This window comes from Drosophila bipectinata, chromosome 2R, assembly GCF_030179905.1.
Source record: "Drosophila bipectinata strain 14024-0381.07 chromosome 2R, DbipHiC1v2, whole genome shotgun sequence".
Taxonomy (NCBI): domain Eukaryota; kingdom Metazoa; phylum Arthropoda; class Insecta; order Diptera; family Drosophilidae; genus Drosophila; species Drosophila bipectinata.
Genome location: NC_091737.1, coordinates 1,768,999 through 1,790,461, shown reverse-complemented (window position 1 = coordinate 1,790,461; position 21,463 = coordinate 1,768,999). Strand labels below are relative to the sequence as shown.

General features: G+C 36.3%; 1 protein-coding gene across 8 annotated transcripts in view; it reads left to right on the top strand.

Moving 5' to 3' along the window:
• The window catches only part of LOC108120168 (angiopoietin-1), a 155,483-nt gene that overhangs the window by 71,065 nt on the left and 62,955 nt on the right, over positions 1-21,463 (top strand). For 6 of the 8 annotated variants that reach the window (XM_043210319.2, XM_070278216.1, XM_070278217.1 and 3 more), the window contains exons 4-5: positions 17,863-17,994; positions 18,045-18,232. In XM_043210319.2, coding sequence (XP_043066254.1) covers positions 17,863-17,994; positions 18,045-18,232 — 320 coding nt within the window. Of the gene's footprint in view, positions 1-17,848; positions 17,995-18,044; positions 18,233-21,463 lie in introns of those variants that run through there. The other 2 variants (XR_011442310.1, XR_011442309.1) reach the window with 2 other exon arrangements.

The window sequence follows — 21,463 nt, the reverse complement described above, 5'->3', positions numbered from 1 at the left end:
CTGATACTGATTTTACTGATATAAAACTGTTGTCGCGTTCATGCAGCAGCACAGCGGTTTAATGTTAATGTTTAAATGTTTATTTGCTTAGGCTGTGTTTTAAATGTTTATTTATTAGGCTTAAGTATGTACAATAGCTTAGTTGATCGCAAGCCGACCCTCTCTTGGCCGCTATACTCAACGGGCTTTCTTTAGAAAGCTGACAGTGTCTAGGTCGGGCCGCCCTTTCCATAATCGAGAGCTTTAGCTTCTCAGTGACCAGTCGGGCCGCCCTCTCTTTACATTGACTTGAGTCCCTGCATGCAGATAAGCTCGTCTATCTGCTGAGCATCCGGCTTCATCTGCATGTTCATGCAGATAAGCTGGTCTATCTGCTGATCATCCAGCTTCATCTGCATGCAGAAATAAACATTCAAAACGTTTTAAAATCACTTAAATTCGGCCTTTTATTTTGGTACGGATTATGTCATTGAAAACTCTCAATGACCAAGGACCTGTAATTTTTTAGCTTTGTATAGCTAAGATATTACATAAACATTACTTCGGTGGTAAATTGATGGAGATATAGAAAAAAATGCTAAAAATGCTAGAATGCGTTTACAATTGTGTTACAATATTTTTCGATTTCACCAAGGGGACATTCAGACATTCTGCTTCAAGCTGTTGTTGGTGTTATGTGTAGTCAGCATTATTTAGTGTAATTCATGACCTAGTATTTTGTTTATTGTTCATAACATATTGTAATTTAAAATTAAATTCTATGACTTAACATTCTCCCGGCCGTTGAACAGCTGTTCAACAGTCGTCTAGTTCTTCGGTGAAATTACTTGGGCCAGGTTCCGGAGTGGTAATTCTTTTGGTACCTTTTATTGTTGGAGTACACAACGATCGCTTATATCGCAAGATGTAGACATATATCAAACCAAGTATAATGATTAGATGGTCAATGCTGCGTACGAAATGTTTGTCGGTGGTCCAGTTAATATGGTGATGTTTTTCCGTTCATTACCGCTAATCAACGTTACAGAAACTCTAGTTTTGGGTCGTCTATTTATTGTGGTTGCGTGGGAATTGTTTCAAAATCGCATGAACGAAGTTCATAGTCAAACATTAAATTCGGTTTCATCAAGACCTATAAAGCGATCTCTATGAGCATTAATGGAAATAATTCTTGTGGAAGATTGTATATTGTCCAACTTTTTAAATTGGAATGGTACTGAACGATGCTGAAGACGTCTAATAACTCCAAAGACACCAACGGTATAACGTGAGTTATACGTTATTAAAGATAACGTGAGTGTCGGTTGTGCTGTCTTGTGCTGTCATTAGTTGATACAGATGAAGCACGTTAGTAGTGGCAACTGGACAGATCTGATGCATTAGTGCGGGATTGACGCATTAAGTTATTTCCAGAATCAAGCTTTGCGTACTCATGGTTATAATGGGCTAACATTGATCTGCAGGATGCCAGTCAATCCATCCGGGAGTACCTTTATTTCCATCCAATATGGGTCCAGGTCGTAGTAGACTATCATTGTCCACTGTGACTTTACCATTCTTGTTTACCATTTGCTTGTTACTAAGCTAAGTCACTTTTATAATCTGTGGCATGCCTAGTGAAAACAGTAACATAAGTATTAGTGACAAGCTTCCCCTTTTGCGTTGTATAGAGGCTCTTCAAACTGTTCCGCCTTACTAGTGACGTCCAATGATCACTTGTTGTTGATTCTTTCTGAAGTTTTGATGTCGACTAAATTATCGGATCCAGGATACGTTTTGATAACTCGTCCCATGAGCCAACTCATTACATTGTCTTCCCTTTTGTGGACTAGCAATCCCTCTATGATATTTTGAGAAGCATGCTTCTGTTTGGGACGTTGAAGATCCAATATTGTTGACCAATATATCCAATATATAGTATGTGAAGCTTGGGCACCACATATGTTTTTCATATAGTTCTCTCATGATCATTTTCACGATTGTTTCATTGTAGGGAAGCAATACAAGATGTTTTGCATCAAAAGCTAGATTAGAATGCTCTAATCTGCTCTTTTTATCTACGGTTTTATATCGTTTTAACTGTTTCAAGCGTTAAAATTCATCTGCTGAACTGTATGCATAATGATTGTGCGTGCTTAGCTCAATTGGCTCGCCTAGACATAGAGCTTCGTTGGCGTTCTGTAGGTTTTTAGCAGAATCTGAGCATGTATGATTTTCTACAAATGTGTGGTAAGTGGAAGCCGCTGTATTTATTCAACCCAAAACGAGAGATGAGTCTGTCCAAAAGTAGCTAGCAACTTTGTCTAAAGATAAGCATAAATCATGTCTGCTTTTTTCGTGAGCTCTGCCCCTAGAACTGCTGCGCACAGCTCCAGTTTGGGCAATGATTGCTTTGCTGTACGTGTCACTCTGGACATAAAACGGAATAGCCTTGCCGAGACTTGATTGTTTTTGTACGTTGATCGTACGTAATTGCATTCCCCCGATATGTGGTCGGGTTTAAAATCATTTTAAACACACATTTTTTGTTTTTTACCAAATCTCTTTATTTTAGATACAGCTTTAGCGCGGAAATCACCACATTTAAAAAAAGCGGGAGTTGTCGCTTTGCAAAAGTAGCCCTTGCCTTCCTTTTGGGTGAAGGCATTGCTTTTCGTGACCTTAAGACTCTAATTCTTGATTCTGAACCATTGTCTGCAAGGGCTGGAGTTTCCTATTGTTGGCTCAAATGTGCCTCTATCGAGCTTATCAAGAAGCAAGACAACCAGGAACGCATTCCATGTGGATGCGTTGATGCCTAATCACTTATATCATTCAAGGGTTTCTTGGGTGTTTACACCTCCTGCAATGATTTCAGAGAGATTGGGCTCTGGTGAAGTAACCGACGGATGACTGTTGTTTGCTGCCAAGCGTTTTACAGCCCCGAATTTGGTAATAAAAATAAATCGGCAATTCCAAATTAAAAATGAACTTTGTTTAGGGTTAAATTTACTCCGTTCCGTTGAGTGGTTCAGCTGAAGACAAATGCAAGTCAAAAGAAATGCATTCCACAAGAGCGAGAGCGAGAAACTAACGGCGCACATAATAATTGCATTTAACTATGTAAATGTAGCTTGGTTGCAGTGCATCTACCATAAAAGCTCTCCGTCAAAAAAGACAACAAAATCCGGGAGCTGCTGCTGGAGAGCGAGATAGAGCATACGAAAGTGCAGGAGGAGTGATAATCCACAAAAGATAACAATGTTTATGTTTAGCTGCTACAGCTACAGTCGCTGTTTTTAAAACTGCTACACGATGAACTCCATCCCTTCGAGGAATAAGCACTAAATCCAAATTGATGTGACGGGACTCCTTCCAGGATTTTATTTATGTGTTTTTCCGAGTCAATACGGTTATTTCAAAGGGTTTAGATAAGCATGAAAGGTCTATAGGCTTATAGGTCTATTGGTCGTGGGGATTGTATAGTCATTTCCCAGCTCATTGGAAAGTTCCCAAGTTTTATCTTGCCATCCCAAGATGGGATTAAAAAGCTGAGTTATAATGAAAACTGCGCAATTTGGGAGCTCAATGATTAAGTTGGGAGTTATGAGGAGGCAGCCCGCGAATATTTCGGATTCAGTTGATTTTTGATGATGCTATCGATTTTGTTTGGGCCAAACTCAATTGGCTTATGTTGGCTTAAAGTCGGCAAAGTAAACGCACTAGTGACAGGATTTTGCTGGAAGACATTTTTAAGGTGGTTGGCAATCGTTCTGGCTCTTGTTTATCGCTGCGCACCCAGCTGCCTGTGGAATTTCTAATAGGCATCACGGTTTCTTTCGGTGAGCTCTATTTGCCTATTTCTTCGGTGAGATTTAGATTTGCCCTTTTATTGGTTGCATTGTGTATATATAGTTTGAGGTGTTGAAGCTCGAGCTGCTGAGACGAGTCCAGACTCCGGTAAATTAACATCGCTATCTACGTTGGCTTCATCGTTGAGATGAGGACATAGCTTTATGAGTGAGCCTATATACACACTTTCTGTACTTTCTGAACGCAATTTCTTTTCTGTGAGGTCAATTTTAATGATTGTCTTGAGGCGATTGATCGGAAAGAATAAAATACCTAATTTGCTATGATAGTTAGGAAAGTCATTATTTGGTTGTTGTGAAACTAGCATTTAAATCAATAGATTTAAGTTTCGCATTAAATGTGCACATAAGCGACATAAGTTCCGTAAGGCTTTGTTGTAGGCTGTATAGCTTCAAAATTGCTTTTTGGCTGCTCCAGCGATTAATGCTGCGACTTGGATGCGACTTTTCAGCTCCCTATAAACTGTGCAACCTCTAGTCAGCATTGTAATTGCCACCGCAGTTGCAGCACTTTTTCGAGTTGCAGTCATCTTTTCTCACTGGGCAATGTGCGAAGATGATCCGTGGTAGGATCCCAAGCGAGTCCTAAAATTTTGGTAAAGTGACTTTTATCATCGAATTCCAAATAGGACTTTTTTTCCCCATTAGATCAGCGGGAACATTCGAACCCCATTTCGTCAAGCGAAATTTAAGAGGTCCGTCGTCTGCTTCATTATTTCAGCTTCAGGCGGATTTTCCGTAGGTTGACACCCCACACAGAGGTCACGCATCGATAAGGGTGTTAATTACCATGCAAGATTTATTGAGGTTCCTTCCACTTGGCCTGAGTTAAAGGATCCAGTTTCTGGACTAGGATTTGCACTAGGAGGCAGCCCTGTATTTCGTTCGGCGATCCCGAACTCACAATGCCCTCATGTGTCCATTGAACTTGTCCGACAATTCATGAAGGGTTGCAACGGAACCTGCTTTCAATACTCTTTGGTGAAGAATCTCATTTATCTCAGTCTTGAAGATTAACCGATTATTAAACCTGGTACATAATAGATTAAGAGTTCTTATGTGAAATTTCCAAAGTTTGGGGCGTTCTGCACCTCTGCTTGTAGCTTAAGGTATGTCTGCTTATTGTATCCACTGTCTGTTGGATCTTCATATTCCTCATAGTCGGACAGGTGGATTTCCTGGACTTGACTCCATAATGATTTTTCCAAGTCGCTAAGTGCACCCTCGGATGCCTCGGCTTTTCTTCTTTTATCCACGTGGATAAAGGGGCGGGATTGTTCCTGACACTGGTCCTGACACACCTGAGACTGGTGCTTTGCATTAGCTTATCACGGGCGTCTTCAAAGATGTCGAAATATTTATTGAATGTGTTCCGGAGGTCCTCAACAGATCTAAGGTAGCATTCGGTTCTGCTCATTCCTCGGATATTTGTATCATTTTCTAGGAATCGGTCCCACGCTTTTTCAAGGATTGAAAGCTTTGTTGTAAATTAGGTCGGCCTTTGCTTTCGGCTCGGTCCATTTTTCTTATTATTCCGAATGCGCTTCGATGTCTCTGGCCAAATTTCTAGCTGGGCATCAAAGAGCTCTTGAAGCTTAGCCACCTTAAGGGCTGGTTCGATTGTTTTCTTTGTAGTTTTATCCCCTTCCATCTTTCCGTTCTTTGTTTTTGACCGTTGAAAGAGTTATATTTTCTGCTGGATGCGCTCCGTCTCGCCACAGAAATAGGTCAAAGAAACTGAACTATTTTATGAATTTAGAAATTTAGAAGTAGTTTTCCTTGATTCCGTATTGCAATGTATTGCACCGGAAGGAGTCACTATAAGTTTCTCCTTTTCTGTGTTTCATTGATGATGCTGGGCTGACATGATCGCGTGGGGGTCACAAAAACATTAATCTGTAAAGATTAATTTAAGCAAAGGGTACATAACCCGATTTCAGGGTTGTTGCCGCAACTTGCACGTGAACAAGTTAGGCGTGGAGAAAGAAATGAGTTTAGAATAGATTACTCTGAGACTGAGATTACTCTGAGGCAGTATTTATGGCTAAGTTATTACATATACATTGCTTACGTGGTAAATTAATGGAAATATACATAGCACAAAATAAAAACGATAAATTCATAATTTAAGGAGTGAATTTTGTTTCAATAGATCTCAAACTCATTAATTCTTGCTCAAGCTGTCGTTATGTGTAGTCAGCATTTTGTAGTGTAGTTCATGACCTAGTTTATTATTTATTGCTATTAAACCCTATGACTGAACATCTCCTACCCTATAAAGGATATACAAGTTAAATGAAATTAACTTGTAACTTGTGAAATTCGATTAAGCCGATCGATGCAATTTGGTGGGTACTTGAAACGCAAAAGGCGTAATTGATTGGGCTTCGGAGGGAAGCTGATGTTTACTTTTGATTTTGATTTGTTTATGGGGAACCGAGATCGGACCTCAGAGCCAAAGACAAAGCCGAAAGAAAATGCAGAGTTTGAAAATATTGTTTTTAAAAGCCATAAGTGGCCTGTATTTACGGGTTGGATAACTCTCTCCCTTCTAAAATGGATCGTCCCGATTCAATATGAAATTCGTTTAAATGATCTCTTAATTCAGTTAAAAAATTTTCTTGGTTAATAGATTTTTCTGGTTTAGGCCGATGTTTTTTGGTAACAAATAATATAGCATTTTTGTATTTTATAATAAGTGAAAGAATCAAAAATATAATGATTAAAATTAATAATATAAAGGTAAGTAATATTTTAGTATTCTTAATTTTAACGAATGGGTTTAAAATGTTTATATTATCTAAAGAAAGATCAGAGTTATTTGATAATATGTAATCGGATATTTCATAATTTTTGAAGTGGTTCGTAGTTACGTATTCAAGAATTTTATTTTCCAAATTGGTATATGAGATATATTTAATTTTAGTTGTACCATTAAATGTTATTAAAAACAAACCGTTTAAATGGGAGTTGTTAACAATATTGTTCCCATTTATAAGAATGGCACCATCTTGTATGATGTCTATTTTTTTTATTTTTTTCTCTTATTTTTTTACAGGTTGATTTCTCACCATTTAATAATCGGGTAAAACAAGTTTTTTTGTTGTTTAGAGTGCAAAATTATTAAAAAGTTCGTAAGAACGTTAAAAAGTTATTCGTAAGAAACATTTTCGCATTTTGCGACTTGATTGCTTAAAACTAGTTTTCCATCGATTTGGGAAATCGCTCTAGCGTGATATATTTCACATCTGTTTTTTATTATTGGGTATTTTATATAAATTATTAAAAGTTCTTTAAGCAATGCGATTTTAAAAGAAGAGATGTCCATTAAATCAGCTATAATTACTGTTTTTTGTTCATTTTTTAATATTTCCAAGATGTCACCATTGTTAAAAATTTTGGTATTAAGAACGTCTATTTTTGCTAGAGTGATTGTGTCAATTACATTTTGCAGATCAAATGTTAATAATCGCAAGCGATGTTTTCGAAGTGGTAGATCTTGATCAATAAATACTTTTTCAAAATCATCGGAAAGAGATTCTATTTCTTTGAATAATCGGGAATTTATAATAGACTGCTTATTATTGTTTTCAATTAATTCATTAATTTTATTCTGAACTGTAATAAAATCATCATGGTCCGGAGTTCCAGCTAACCATTTCCACACGGTGCCTAACTCATTTATCCCTCTTTTTGATCTAGTTGATATTAATTGTGATAAAATTAGTTCTATTACTTTTATTTCATATTTAATTTCCCTTTGTGACCTTTTATTAGTATCCCTTTTAATATTATCTGATTCCAAATTTATTATTTCTTTATAAAAGCTGAAGTTAGTTACATGGAATAAATCTGCGTATGAATCGTACGATACGTCAATACGTCTTTATTGTCCTTAAATAGAAGATATTCGTGACATAGTCAATTATTTCTGATTTTGTTAATAAAACAAGAAAGGAAAGCTAACTTCGGGCGGAGCCGAAGTTTATATACCCTTGCACTTAAAACCGGATATATATCTCAAACATCGGATATAGTTGGCCGATCCTTATGGGAATAGGAATATAAAATCCAATTTATTACAATACAAAATCTAAAAAAAGTCCCAAACTTCTATCTTCAAAAATACGAAAGTTGATATTTCTACCAAATACCATTTCCGATCGTTCAGTTATATGGCAGCTATGGGATATAGTCGGCCGATCCTTATGAAATTTGGAATGACGTAATGTTTTACCAAAAATAGCTCTCATGTCAAATTTGAACTCTCTAACTCTAAAAACACCAAAGTTATACCATTTCCGATCAATCAGTTATATGGCAGCTATAAGATATAGTCGGCCGATCCAGGCCGTTCCGACTTATATACTGCGTGCAAAGGAAAGAAGGGTGTGTGCAAAGTTTCAAGACGATAGCATCAAAACTGAGAGACTAGTTCGCGTAGAAACAGACAGACAGACGGACAGACAGACGGACAGACGGACAGACGGACAGACGGACATGCTCATATCAACTCAGGAGGTGATCCTGATCAAGAATATATATACTTTATAGGGTCGGAGATGTCCTTCACTGCGTTGCACACTTTTGACCAAAATTATAATACCCTCTGCAAGGGTATAATAAGGTGTAGTATGAGCACCTGATAAAACATTTTCTGGGAAAGGAAAGAAAAAAAGGATGATATATAAATACTTCGAATTTTATATTATCTTTGTGAATAATTATATTTCTATTGTTGATTATTATTTTGTTAAGTAAATTTTCTTTAACTATTTGTTTTTTATATCTGGTTTTAAGTTTATTTCTTTCCCCGTGTTTCTTTTTATAGACTACATCAGTGGTGCTCATCCCATTGCTCTCGCTGCTCATTTGTTTTTGCAAATGCTCATGCATACCGAGTTGTGTGCGACTGCTCACTCCATAAGACTCGTTCCTCACGCCATAAGCATCGTTGGTCCCAGCATAAGCAAAGGGCAATTACAAAAACAATTTTTCGTGTTTTCCCTATTCTCCTCAATCGTACTAATCCGAATGAATTTTGTTGTTGGAGTGCCGATACTTCTTATGCGTGTGCAATAGAGATGGAGATATTGCCTTCTCACGAGGCAGGTCTCTTGCCTTCACTGAGATTTAGCTGGAGTGCACTTATTAGCGAGCAAGCGAGTCGAGCGGTTGATGCTTATTTTTATCGAAAAAATGACTGAGAATTTAGAGACCATTTTCTTTGCACAAAATTTTTTTTTTTTTGTTTTTGTCCAATATTTTGTATTAATAATATAATAACTGTAATAAAAAAAAACTACACATTTCTTTTCTCTCAGTGAACTTCTTGAAACACACCGACTTTTTCGTTCTATGTGTGCGTGTGATTTCGTTCATATGTGTTGTTTCATGCTCTGCCGTAAGGCAGTTTTGGACACCACTGGACTACATGTTCTACATGATATTCTTTTTTTTTTCTGTTTTCTTTATGTGTTTCCAACATTTTCTCTTGAGTATTTTTCAAAAGTTGAGGAATGTTATCGTGCTCTTTTTTATTATATAGTACGTCAAAAGGTTTTTGGTTCGTTGTAGAATGAATGCTCTGATTATATTCTTGAGCGGCTCTTATTACTATTTCGGAAAAGTCAGTTAAATTAAATTCTTCTTTAATGCATCGAGCTAATTCTGTTAATGTAGAATGTGCCCCTTCAACCTGTCCGTTTGACGTGCTGTGCCTCGGGTCTGCGTAATGTAAAGTTAAATTGCACCTTTGTGCGAAAGATTTAAATTGGGCCGAGGTAAAGCTCGGTTCATTATCGGTCATTATTACTTTTGCTTGTGGAAAATGCTGAAGAAGTTCCATTACTTTATTTTCGATATTTAATTTATTTTGGATTTCTTTTACTACTAGAAATTTTGAGTAAGCGTCAATACAAGTTATGAAAGTAAGACCTTGCGCGTAATATATATCAATGTGTAAATTTTCTCCTTCTTTACTTGGAGTTGGGGCTTCCCCAATTGGAATTTTTATTGGGTGCCTGTTATATTTATTTTCGTTACAAATCATGCAATTTTTAATATATTCTTTTAATTTTTTAGAACAGTTTGGCCAATAATATAATTTACTGATCTGTTTGTAATTCTCTTCTAGCCCCCTATGAGCACGGCTGTGCGTTTCTTCTATTATTATAGCTTTATCTTCCTCGTTTTCCACGTCTTGTAGAAAGATTCTTGTAAAAGGGAATGTGTTTGTGAAATTATTTTTTAAAGGTAATTGAATTTGAAATAAGTCCTCTAAGGTACAATGAATTCCTACCGTAATGTTAGGTGGAAGATACTCTCTTAATATAGTTATTAAATTTTCTGGTGTGTCATATTCAATTAAATGTCGTGTCCTGTCAAAAATTTTCAGTGACTCATGTATTGTATACCTCCCCGTTGTTAATAACAGTTGTTGTTTTAATTGATTTAACGGTTTACGGGTCTCTTGTATTACATTTTCAAAACTACTTTCAGCTGAATGCAGTGTGTTCTGATCTGAGTCTGACTGGTCTGTTTGTTCTATATCGCTGTCAGTAATATTATTTATCTGAATTCGAGATAATGCGTCTGCAACTACATTTGTTGTACCGGGCTTAAATGTTGTTTTCGGTGTAAAACTTTGTATGAGAGAATACCATCCTTTCATATCTACATTGGGATTTTTATCTGAAATTGTGTAAGATAAAGTTTGATGGTCGGTTTGAATTTCAATTCCAATAACTCCGTATAAGTAATTTCTTAGATTTTTAAGAGGCCATACTATCGCTAAAAGTTCCTTCTTATTAGTAGCATAAGCTTGTTCTGTTTTAGACAAGGTTTTTGAAATAAAAGTAATTGGTTTTCCTTCTTGAGATAAAACTGCATCAATTGCGACGTCTGAAGAGTCGGTGGTCAAGGTAAATTTTTTTTATAGTCCGGTTGAACTAGTTCTACTTGAGCAATGAGATTTTCTTTCAGCTCGTTAAAAGCTTTAATTGCTGGTTCATCCAGCTGAATTATCATTTTTGTTGACATTCTTTTTGAGATTTTGCCATTATGACCTCCAAGATATTTTGTTAGAGGTTTGGCTATGTAGGCGTAGTTTGAAACAAATTTTCCATAATAGCCCGTAAAACCTAGGAAACTTCTTAGTTCCCGAATATTTTCTGGAAGCGGATATTTACTAATGGTTTCAATTCTCTCTGGGTCTGTCTTGATGACTTTATAGGATACCATGTATCCTAGAAAACGGGTTTCGTGTTTGAAAAACTTTCTAAAGAGGTTTTCATGTTTGCCCTCAATAATATATTTATAATTTTGTTAAGATCTGTATAGTGTTGTTCAATTGATTTTGAGGATATTATAATGTCGTTCATATAAACATGACATGTTTTCCCTATTTGTTCTCTTAGAATATCGTCCATTGCTCTCTGAAAGATTCTTAAAAATTCGTATTTTCCATTATTTATTGAAAAAGCTTTCATTAGTATCTCATGAAATCCTGACTCTAAATCTTGAAAAATATCTTGCTTTTCCCAAATTTGATAGAATTACTGATGGGACTTGCATTGGGTACCTGTCAGGTATGGTACTTTCATTTAATTTTTTATAATCAATGACGAGTCCTAATTTACGGCTTCCGTCTTGATTCTCTCCTTTTTTTGGGACTACCAGAAGTGGTGAATTGTAAGGGCTTCTGCTAGGCCTTATTATTTTTTCTGATAACATTCTTTTGATTTCGCTATTCACGAAGTCGTTGACAGATAGAGCATACGGATATTGCTTCCCGTATATTGGCCTATCGTGGATAAGATTTATTTCCCCCTTTATGTCTGTTCTAAAATTAATTTGCATATTTATCTTTGAATGCTCCTTTTCAATAAAGTGAACTATCTTTTTCCTCATTCCGCCTAATTGGTCGGTACCTATATTATTTACTTGATTTTTGACGGTATTAACTTCGTCGGTACTCTCAGGATTTTTAATTCCCAAGATATTTGTATTTTTATTGACCGATATTTCTACGTCGGCGTTCTCGGGATTTTTAATTCCCAAGCTTTTCTTACTATTTTCAACAAATAATGAATCTGTGTTTTCGCTACCATTATCATCAAAATACTTTTTTATAATACATTTTTTTAACGGAAGAATATTGTTTTCTTCAATTAAACGTATTTCATTTTTCTCCTCATTATCATAATATTTTACCTTCTCCTGTTTCCCATTATATTCCAAGAATCCAATTTTTCTTAATAAATTGAATCCAATTAGAATATCAGATTCTAAACCTTCGATTTCATAAAATAATTGTTTTGTTTCAAATATATTTATAATATGGTAATACCTAATAATTGAGTAGACATGAACTGTTGTTACCTTTTTGTACATAGGTAGCTCGTTTTTATTTCAAAAAATTCCCCTTTTTATGAAACAAGCAGTGGCTCCTGTATCTATTAAAACTTTTAGCTGCTTCTTGGTTTTTGGATCTATCCTATTTAAATAAGGCATTCCTCTGTAGGGGTATTGTCTAAAAAATGGTCTTCATTGATATTATTTAATCTGGTTACTTTATTAGCTGGCTGACTTTCTGTTCCATCTGATTCCCTTTTTTGAGCTTGAGTTTGCTCTCTATTTTGATTTGTGCTATAGAAATTTGAACGATTTTTATTTTGATAATAATTATTATTATATCTTCCTTGGTTACTATTTGCCTGCCAATTTTGGCTCGGCTGCCGATTGTTTTTAGATTTATTCTGGAGTTGAATCGGTGGATCAATATCCATTGGCTCGATAGCTTGTTGCTTTTGACTATTATTTTGATTATTAATTTGCCAAAAATTTCCCTTTTGTGGCAAATTGTAATTTTGGTTATGATTAAAATTATTTCCCATTTTAGTGGTATTATTATTTTGTCGTATTTGATCAAATCGTAAGTTGTTTCCACGATATTTACTTTCATTTTTAAATCCATTAAACCTATTTGCGAATTAGGCACGGAAGTTGTTTGATTCTAATTCTTGGACCTTTGCCAAAGCATTGGGCAAATCTGGTGGATTTAATGAGAAAAGAGTTTCTGAAATAGATCCATTAAGTCCGAATATAAATACTCGTAGAGCATTTCCCCTTATTGAATCGTTTGTTTCATTGGTAATTACACTGTCCTTTCCGTATGTCAATATGGTTTTGTTTATTAGTAAGGTCATTTTTTTATTGACTTCGTTATAGTACTCAGTAATTGTCATTCGTCCTTGCCTGAGAATACCTAGTTCTGACTCGAGAACATGTATTGGTCGTTTGTCATTATATATAAAGTCCAATCGGGATAAGATTGCTTCAAAGTTTAAAACTGTGCCATGATTGGTAAGAGCATCATGGGCAGCTCCCATAATTTTATTTCGTAAAATTGTTAGGGCGATAAAATATTGTTCACTTTCAATTTTATAGAGACTCATTACAGTTTCTGCAGCTTCCCTCCAACCTACATATTGTGTTGGTTCCCCTGTGAAATTTGGTAAGGATTTTACCACTTCAAGTGTTGTATCGCATTTTATAGCTGGGTCAATTGTTTGTAATTTATAATCTTCCACAGTTTTTGCACCTGTGGCTAGCCTTCTTTCTAAACATTCTACTTTCCTGCTAACTTCATTCAATTGAGCGTTTATTAATCTGTTTATCAATTCTACTGTTAAACCGCCGGCTGTGGCTACACTGCCTGCAGAAAAATTTGGTGCTGAACCTCCTGTTGCCATTGTTATATCAAATCTTCCAGATTTATTCTATATATTATTTGTTAAATCGCGAATCGCTTTTTGCAATATATAAATCTTATATTGTTTTTCTTAAATTCACTGATCTTAAATTATAGTCTTTAATTTTTTTATTATTTTAAATTAATTTCTCACGATATTGTCCCGTTGGGGTCTTCCTTCTGTGTGGTTGGTGGTTGATCGTCCTTCCTGGGTACAGTTGATTAATGGATAGAGAATGTCCTGTCTTACTTCCTTGGTTTTTCTTGTTGAAGCGAGTTGTCGTTTTTATTTGAGAATGTCCTGCCTTCCTTCCTTGGTTTTTCTAGTTGGAGTTGTCGTTTTATTTTTTTTTTTGTTGTTCTTATTTGGTATTTTTTTTTTGTTTTGTGCGTTGATTTTTTTAGTTTTGTGTTCTTGTAACTGTTTGGTTTAAAATTTCGGTCCACCTTTGTTTTAATTCACTCTTTATGGATTATTTTATTAATTGATTTCCATTTACTTGTTTGTTAACGATCCCACGTTGGGCGCCAGTTAAATTTTTTGTAGCTCGGTGAATTAAAAAAATGTAAATTTTATTTTATGGTTATACAACTTGGTGTTTATTTATTGGTGCTTATAACCTTTATTTATTAAACTTAATTATTACAAGACACTTTTGATTTTTCTTAAATATTTTTTGTCAACCATTCGCGGTCTCGGTCAAAAAGGGACTGGCTTCTTAATTCTAAATCTGATGCAAAGAACCTCGGCCATCAGTTGTGTTTAGGTTAGAGGCTTAAGATAAAAATGTCACATCTTATTGGGAAATTCGATTAAGCCGATCGATGCAATTTGGTGGGTACTTGAAACGCAAAAGGCGTAATTGATTGGGCTTCGGAGGGAAGATGATGCTTACTTTTGATTTTGATTTGTTTATGGGGAACCGAGATCGGACCTCAGAGCCAAAGACAAAGCCGAAAGCAAATGCAGAGTTTGAAAATATTGTTTATAAAATTCATAAGTGGAAAACCATAAGTGGCCTGGATTTATGGGTTGGATAATTGAGCCAAAGACAAAGCCAAAGGCAAATGCAGAGATTGAAAATATTGCTTATAAAAGCCATAAGTGGCCTGTATTTACGGGTTGGATAACTTACATATATTCTTGATCAGGATCACCTCCTGAGTTGATATAATCATGTCCGTCTATCTTTTTTTTATCTCATCTGTCTGTTTCTACGCAAACTAGTTTCTTAGTTTTAAAGCTAAAGAAATAAACTTAGCACACACTCAGTATTCCTTTGTACGCTGTATATAAATCAGAATAGCCGGGATCGGTCGACTATATTCTATGGGTGCCATTTCGGGAATATCACCAACATCCAACTTACCAAATTTCATAAGAATCAACCGTCTATATCCTATCTTACAACTAAAGCTGGTATTTGGTAAAAATATTCATTTTGAAACATTTCAATATAAACTCTAAAAAGTGCGAAAGTTTCTGGATGTAATGGGTGTTTTGACATACACTTGAGGTCACCCAACAAAATCCGATGTTTTTGATATATATCCGGTTTTAACTGCAAGGGTATATCAACTTCGGCTCCGCCCGAAGTTATCTTTCCTTTCTTGTTTTCAAAATAATATTGCACTATTTGCATGCGTTGAGTCTATGCATGATAAGCTGCCAAAGCAAACCTAAATAAAAACACTTGACAGCTATTAAATCGGTCGTCATGAACATTAATATCAACTTAATTTATAAATTATAAAAACCAACCAGGCAGCAGCAACATTGACGCTGCCCTGGAACCACACCACGTTCTTACAGATCAACTCTGGGCCTGGTTTCCTGGCCAGGACCTCGAAACGTTTTGTCCCTAGGGCGCAAAATCCACTTTTACAGAGGTATGCCACCTGCCATCAGGGTTGCCTCGGTCAACCACTCCTAAGAGTAGCCCTAAGCTAGGCATCCTCGGAGTCATCTCAAAGCTGACAAATTGGATCTATAATATTTTCCCCTTCTCCTTTACCCTGTGCCAGGAATACAAGATCCTGTTCTACAATTACGTTCTTTAGCCAATTTAGACATATGACCCAGATCTGGGGCGAGAAGCAGCCACATAGATATCATACGCGCCCAATCAACCATTTTTCAAACTCTTTATGGTATTTTCACAACGAAAACTTAATTCAATAAGTGGTAACAGAATTTCATAGGCATATGCAAGTCGCCAAAAATAGTTAAAAAACCATACGATTCCGCAGTTTAATAGACAATATTTTCTGCAGAATCTATTGTCATCAACATTGTGAGAAGTAAGGAAACATTGTTTGGGTAGTGAAGACAATTCCGACACACATTGACAAATTTTTAACCAATGGTGATTGTGATCGTGTTGGAGGTAAAAACTTATGAGGTGATGCACAATATTTGATTAGTGAAAGTATCCAACTAGACCAGTTAAAACCTCTATTACATGTGCCTGGAAATTTTTCTGCCTGCCCTCTGCCTGCTCACCTACACTGTAGAATGACCGTAACCTTTTGTACGTAAGAATTCTACGTATTCGAACAAAATTGAAAATATAACGCAAATCTAATGTATTTCTATCAGAGATTGGCAATAACTGTTTACCGTTTTTTTTACATTTTGTTTTACCTCGGAACTTTACCGAAAAAACAAAGTATGCTCTCTTACAAAGTAAGAGAGAAAACTTTCTTGATTTGAAATATCCCTCACCGAGATCCTCTTTAAGATGTCCGACTTTTCTCAGAGAGTTATCGGTCCGTCTTTCCGTCTGTCTGTTTCTACGCAAACTAGTCTCCCTCCAGTAAAATCTATCGCTTTGAAACATAAAACACACCCTGCTTCGGGTCCGGGATCGTCTGACTATATTCCATAGCTGCCATATAACTGATGGATCGGAAATGCTATAACTTTGGCTATTTTCAAAGTTAGAGAGTTCGTTTGGTAAAAATACTTTTACCAAAATCGTTTCGTAAAAAATAAAACTTTAATATACAACCCTAGTCAAAATTATTTTCACAACACACAATTATTTGCACATCCCAACTTCTTTTAGTTGTTATTCTTGTTGTTGTTGAACAATTTCACTGAAATAAATGTTATAGCGTAGCTTGATCTATGCTTAAGCGACACAAAAAGAAATGCGAAACCTAGCTGTTCATAGGACAAAGCTAAAAGAAAAAAAGCTTATCAGTTGTCAGAAGTTTTGGAGTATATTCACTGCAGTATATTCAGAAGTTTTCGGTGCGTCAAAATTATTATAATTATTGTATTTGAAGATCTGAGCTTGGGACTTTTTTTAAATTATGTTCATAACTGTTATGTTATGTTCATCAATGCTCATAACGATTTATGTCCGATCATAACTGCAAGGGTACATATATTAAGGGTACATATATTAAGGGTACATCCGCCTGAAGTTAGCTTTCCTTTATGGTTTTTATTACCAAATTCGGGGCTATCAAAAACGCTTGATCTCAACGTCCTGATTGGTGTTCTTAAATAATTCGGCATGTTTCGCTATTAATATTGATTCGTTAAGATTTTACGTTGGTTTCATGGAAGCCATCTAACTTTAATCCACAATCATTACATATGGATTTTTTATCATTTCATTTGAAAAATTAATGTACTTTTTTATTAGGCACGACCCTAATATGTAGGTAGGGTAGTCCCCACTTATTAGTGTAAAGTCTGCATGGAAGAAAGGGTATAGACAAGAGTCCACAAAATCCAGTCTTTCATTCATTGGTGTCAGTAGAACCCAAGGGTCGGCCGACTCCTAAAGCTTTCCTTTCCAACTTCTCCATTGCTATCTAACACGATTTCCGGGATGTACATGTACATTTCAATAGAGCCAAGCCATCCCCAAGTAGACAGAAGAGGTGCACAGTAACCATCCGTGCAGTATTAGGGAAACTGTACTGCACATTATCGTAAGACCAAAAGTATTGGGTCGGAAATGTCTCCTCCACCGCTTTGTACACTTTTGATCAAAATTAACATACCCTCTTGAGAGCTAAGAGAGCTTTTTCGAACAAGCCACAAAATGTTTAGGTACCGTATTTGAAATTCTTCTAACATTGTGCCATTCTTTAAATTACGATTATATTCAATATTGCTGCTTAACGTTATTAAATTGGTTATATACTACTTCTTCTTATATTTTTTTTAAGCCATAAACTTCTTCATTTCTTGTTATTAAAAAAAAAAATATGTTTATAATACCAGGAAATATTTTTTAGGGATTTTCCTGCGTAGATTTAATGAACGCTGGTATGAGACAATCCGGAGTGTTTTATCTACAAATTCGTGGAACAACATATTGGTTCCTAAAAGTGTACTGCGAGCAGGAAATATCCGAAGGAGGCTGGACGGTAAGTTATTGGTAATGATTACAAGGATCAAATAAATAAACATTTTTTAGGTTATACAACGCCGAAATGACTTTGGAGAGCCTCGGGAAAATTTTAATAGAGATTGGGCCGATTACAAAAATGGATTTGGAGAACCAGCTAAGGAGTTTTGGTTAGGTAACGAAAATATTTATATGCTTACCAACAACGAAGACTACACTTTGCGTATAGAGCTGGAGGATTTTGATGGAAATAAAAAGTAAGTTGTTTAAAATAAATTTTTTCTGACCCCTAGCAGTGCAGTTATATAAATAAGAATATAATTAATTACATTAATTACATACAAAAAAAAAATATTATTATGTATTATGATTACAATCCCATATCTTTGAAATTTTTGTTGTTTTTGGAGAGATAGTGAAACTTTGTAGTAACGGACAGTAAAGTCCGTAAGTTTTGCAGCGCCAAGGAATTGAATTCAACTATGCCCAAGTTCCACCTGTAGTCCGACTCTCAACCTACCTTGACCCTCATTATCTATAATGGCAGTATAGATGAAGTCTAATGCGTCATTTGGTATGGTTTGCCTGTAATTCCTGCTAATGGTTTGCCTGCCTGTAATGTATCCGTCACCTTCGCAACTAGTAAGGGGGCTAGTAAGCCTCTCCGTTGTCCATGTGCGCAGCTGTGCGATGTTTTCTTTGCCTAGAGTTTGAAGAAAACCTTCATACGCAGCCATGCCTCTAGCACTTTACCTCTTCTAAAAATTGTTGTAAAGATTTTTCCGATCTTGAGCGTTAGATTAGATCCGGGCTTGGGTATTTGGGCCGGGATGATGCCATTTAAGCCTGGAAATTTAAAGGGTGATCGGTGATTTAAAAAGGAGCGTTTCTCTAAGACTCTCCAAATAACGATAGCGTCTGCTAGCGAGTCTGAGAAGAGAGTATTATCAAGAACTTCTCTTCTGTTTTTGATGATGAAAGTGTTCTCTGAGCCTTTATTACCCACCAAAAGTTTAGAGTTGAGGATAAAATCGACCATCACCTTATAATATTGTGATGGCACAATATTATAAGGTCGATCTTCAGCATCTTCTTGTCATCCACCAGCTGCCTAAGCACCGTGTGCGAAGAATCACGCCGAGAATGCAGGCTCGCCTTATGATCCATGGGTTCCTGGATGTGGGGATTGTCAGATAAATCTGGAGAATTGTCAGATACATCCTGCAGATTCTACACCACAGCCCTTGCCAAGTCGCTTTTCCAGAATGTCCTCTTTTGGGGGCCCCTCTTCGGTTGGGTCTTCCAATTCTAGCTCTTAGACGTCTGCCTCCCTTAAATTCTATTTTCTGAACTCCAGCCTTGCTCTTCGCATCCGACTCATAGATCCTGACCATCACGTGCTCAAAACTGTACTGGGCCATACGGCATCCTCGTTCAAGGTGGGTACCACCTGCCTCAGTAGCCCCACCGCGTTTTCCACCTTGGCCATCCATTCTACCCACATCTGGGAGAATGGGAGTGTCGGGCTGGACATCTACAATACAGGATAGTGCTAGGGTCAGACAACGCACCCTGACACGCTATAACCTTGATGGTCCCTGATACCAGCCGGGGTTTTGGCGTTCCAGTGGTAGTCCTCAGCTCCGCAACGACTCCTCCATAAAACGCCTGTGCAGCTTGTTAACAGCTTTGCGCCAGAGATCCTTGGGTATCGGACTAACCCAAGGATCCCTATCGGATCCCTTGTCGGGAAAGATTTCTTTTGCCCATGATTATCGTCGCTTGGTGTGGGGTAAAGTTAATAACTTTTCGATAAACAACTTTTTCACTGTTTATGTTGAGAGGTTCACTGTTTATGTTGACTAGTCCACCCTTTCATGACCTATAATTTTATTAAATTAAACCTCTAATCCCTTTGCAAAAGCTCCTTCAACGGCTTTACCATCATCATTGAGGGCAAATGGATTTCCACTTGTTCAATTAATGCTTAAAATGTAAAGAAAAATAAGTTAAAAGAATAAGTTTTGTCTAAAATTAAGGTTCCTAAAATGCCTTTCATTTAATATTCAGTAACATTAATCAGTATATTTAAATATTAAATGTATACTGTTTAAATATTAAATGTAAAAAAATCAATAAATTTAAAAGAATCGAAGAAAGGAATAAATAGAACCAATAAAAATTAAAATTAAAAGAAATTTTCCTCCCTGTAATTACTGCTTCTTTCATTCGTAAAATTTCATTCGTGAAATTTCACTGTGAGAATTAATCAATAAATTAATCATCATAACAATTGTGAATAGATTAATTCGCCTCAAACTCCAAGACAGTTGTCAGGGGCGTGCTAAGCCAGGGAAGGGGAACTTAAGAGGCTCAGACAAACAAGAAGGGTATAAGAAGTGTCAGGCGTCATTAAACGTAACGGACTTGTAGGGGCTGCAAAGTCGTGCTTAGAAATTGCGGTGGGAAATAAACGACGCGTAAAGGAGGTTAGGCCGTGGGTGGGAGTGGGCGTAACAAAATGTTGATATTCCTACAGGAAGTATAGGTTTTTTGAAAAACTTGATGCTAAACGGATTTAAAGAGTTGATCACAGGTTTTCGAAAAAAACAATAGCCTACTCATTGCTCTTGACACTGTTAAAGAGCATATTCAGCTGTTCATACTGTTCAGCTGTTAAATGAGTCTCCTAAGCGTAGGAAGTCCGTTGTTTATGATGCGCCTCAGGCTGCTCAGCCGGCAATAACGCAGTCGCTCATATCTCTGGCCACCCCAAAGGCTAAACCAGAGAAAAATTCGCCGTCTGAATTTCTCGATGCAAATGAGCAATTGTCCCCTCCAATTGAATAAGGCACCCAACAGGGTATTCCACAGTTCGGACCACCAGTACACAGTGGTCCGGCTTGTATGAAGAGAGCGGCCAAAAATACTTCTAGTTGAGGTAGGGACTGGAAACTTTGCACAAAATATTTATATTTTTATTCTAAAATAATATGTTAAAATCAGCCAGATCGGGCAACTATATCATATAGCTGCCATATAACTGATTGATCGAAAATTCTATAACTTTGGTGTTTTTACAGTTAAAGTTTTTGTACGAAAGCTATACTTGACAAAATAATACGACCTAATAAATTTCATAAGGATCAGCCGACTATATCCTATAGCTGCCATATAACTGAAAAAACGGAAATTACCCAACTTTCATGTTTTTGAAAATAGAAAGTTGGAGCTTCGTACGGATTCTATTTTTGGATTCTATCAGTTGATCCGACCTACCAAATCTCATAACAATCGGCCGACTATATCTTATAGCTGCAATATAACTGAATGATATAACCATATAACCAGCGTGCTGATTCCCTTTTCGCCGCACCATAAATTAAAAATATAAGATTGTGGAAACACACCCATATAAGAAGAACCTCTTAAATTTTAATGCAAGGGAATATCAAACAAAATAAAAACTATTAGTAAATGAACAAATA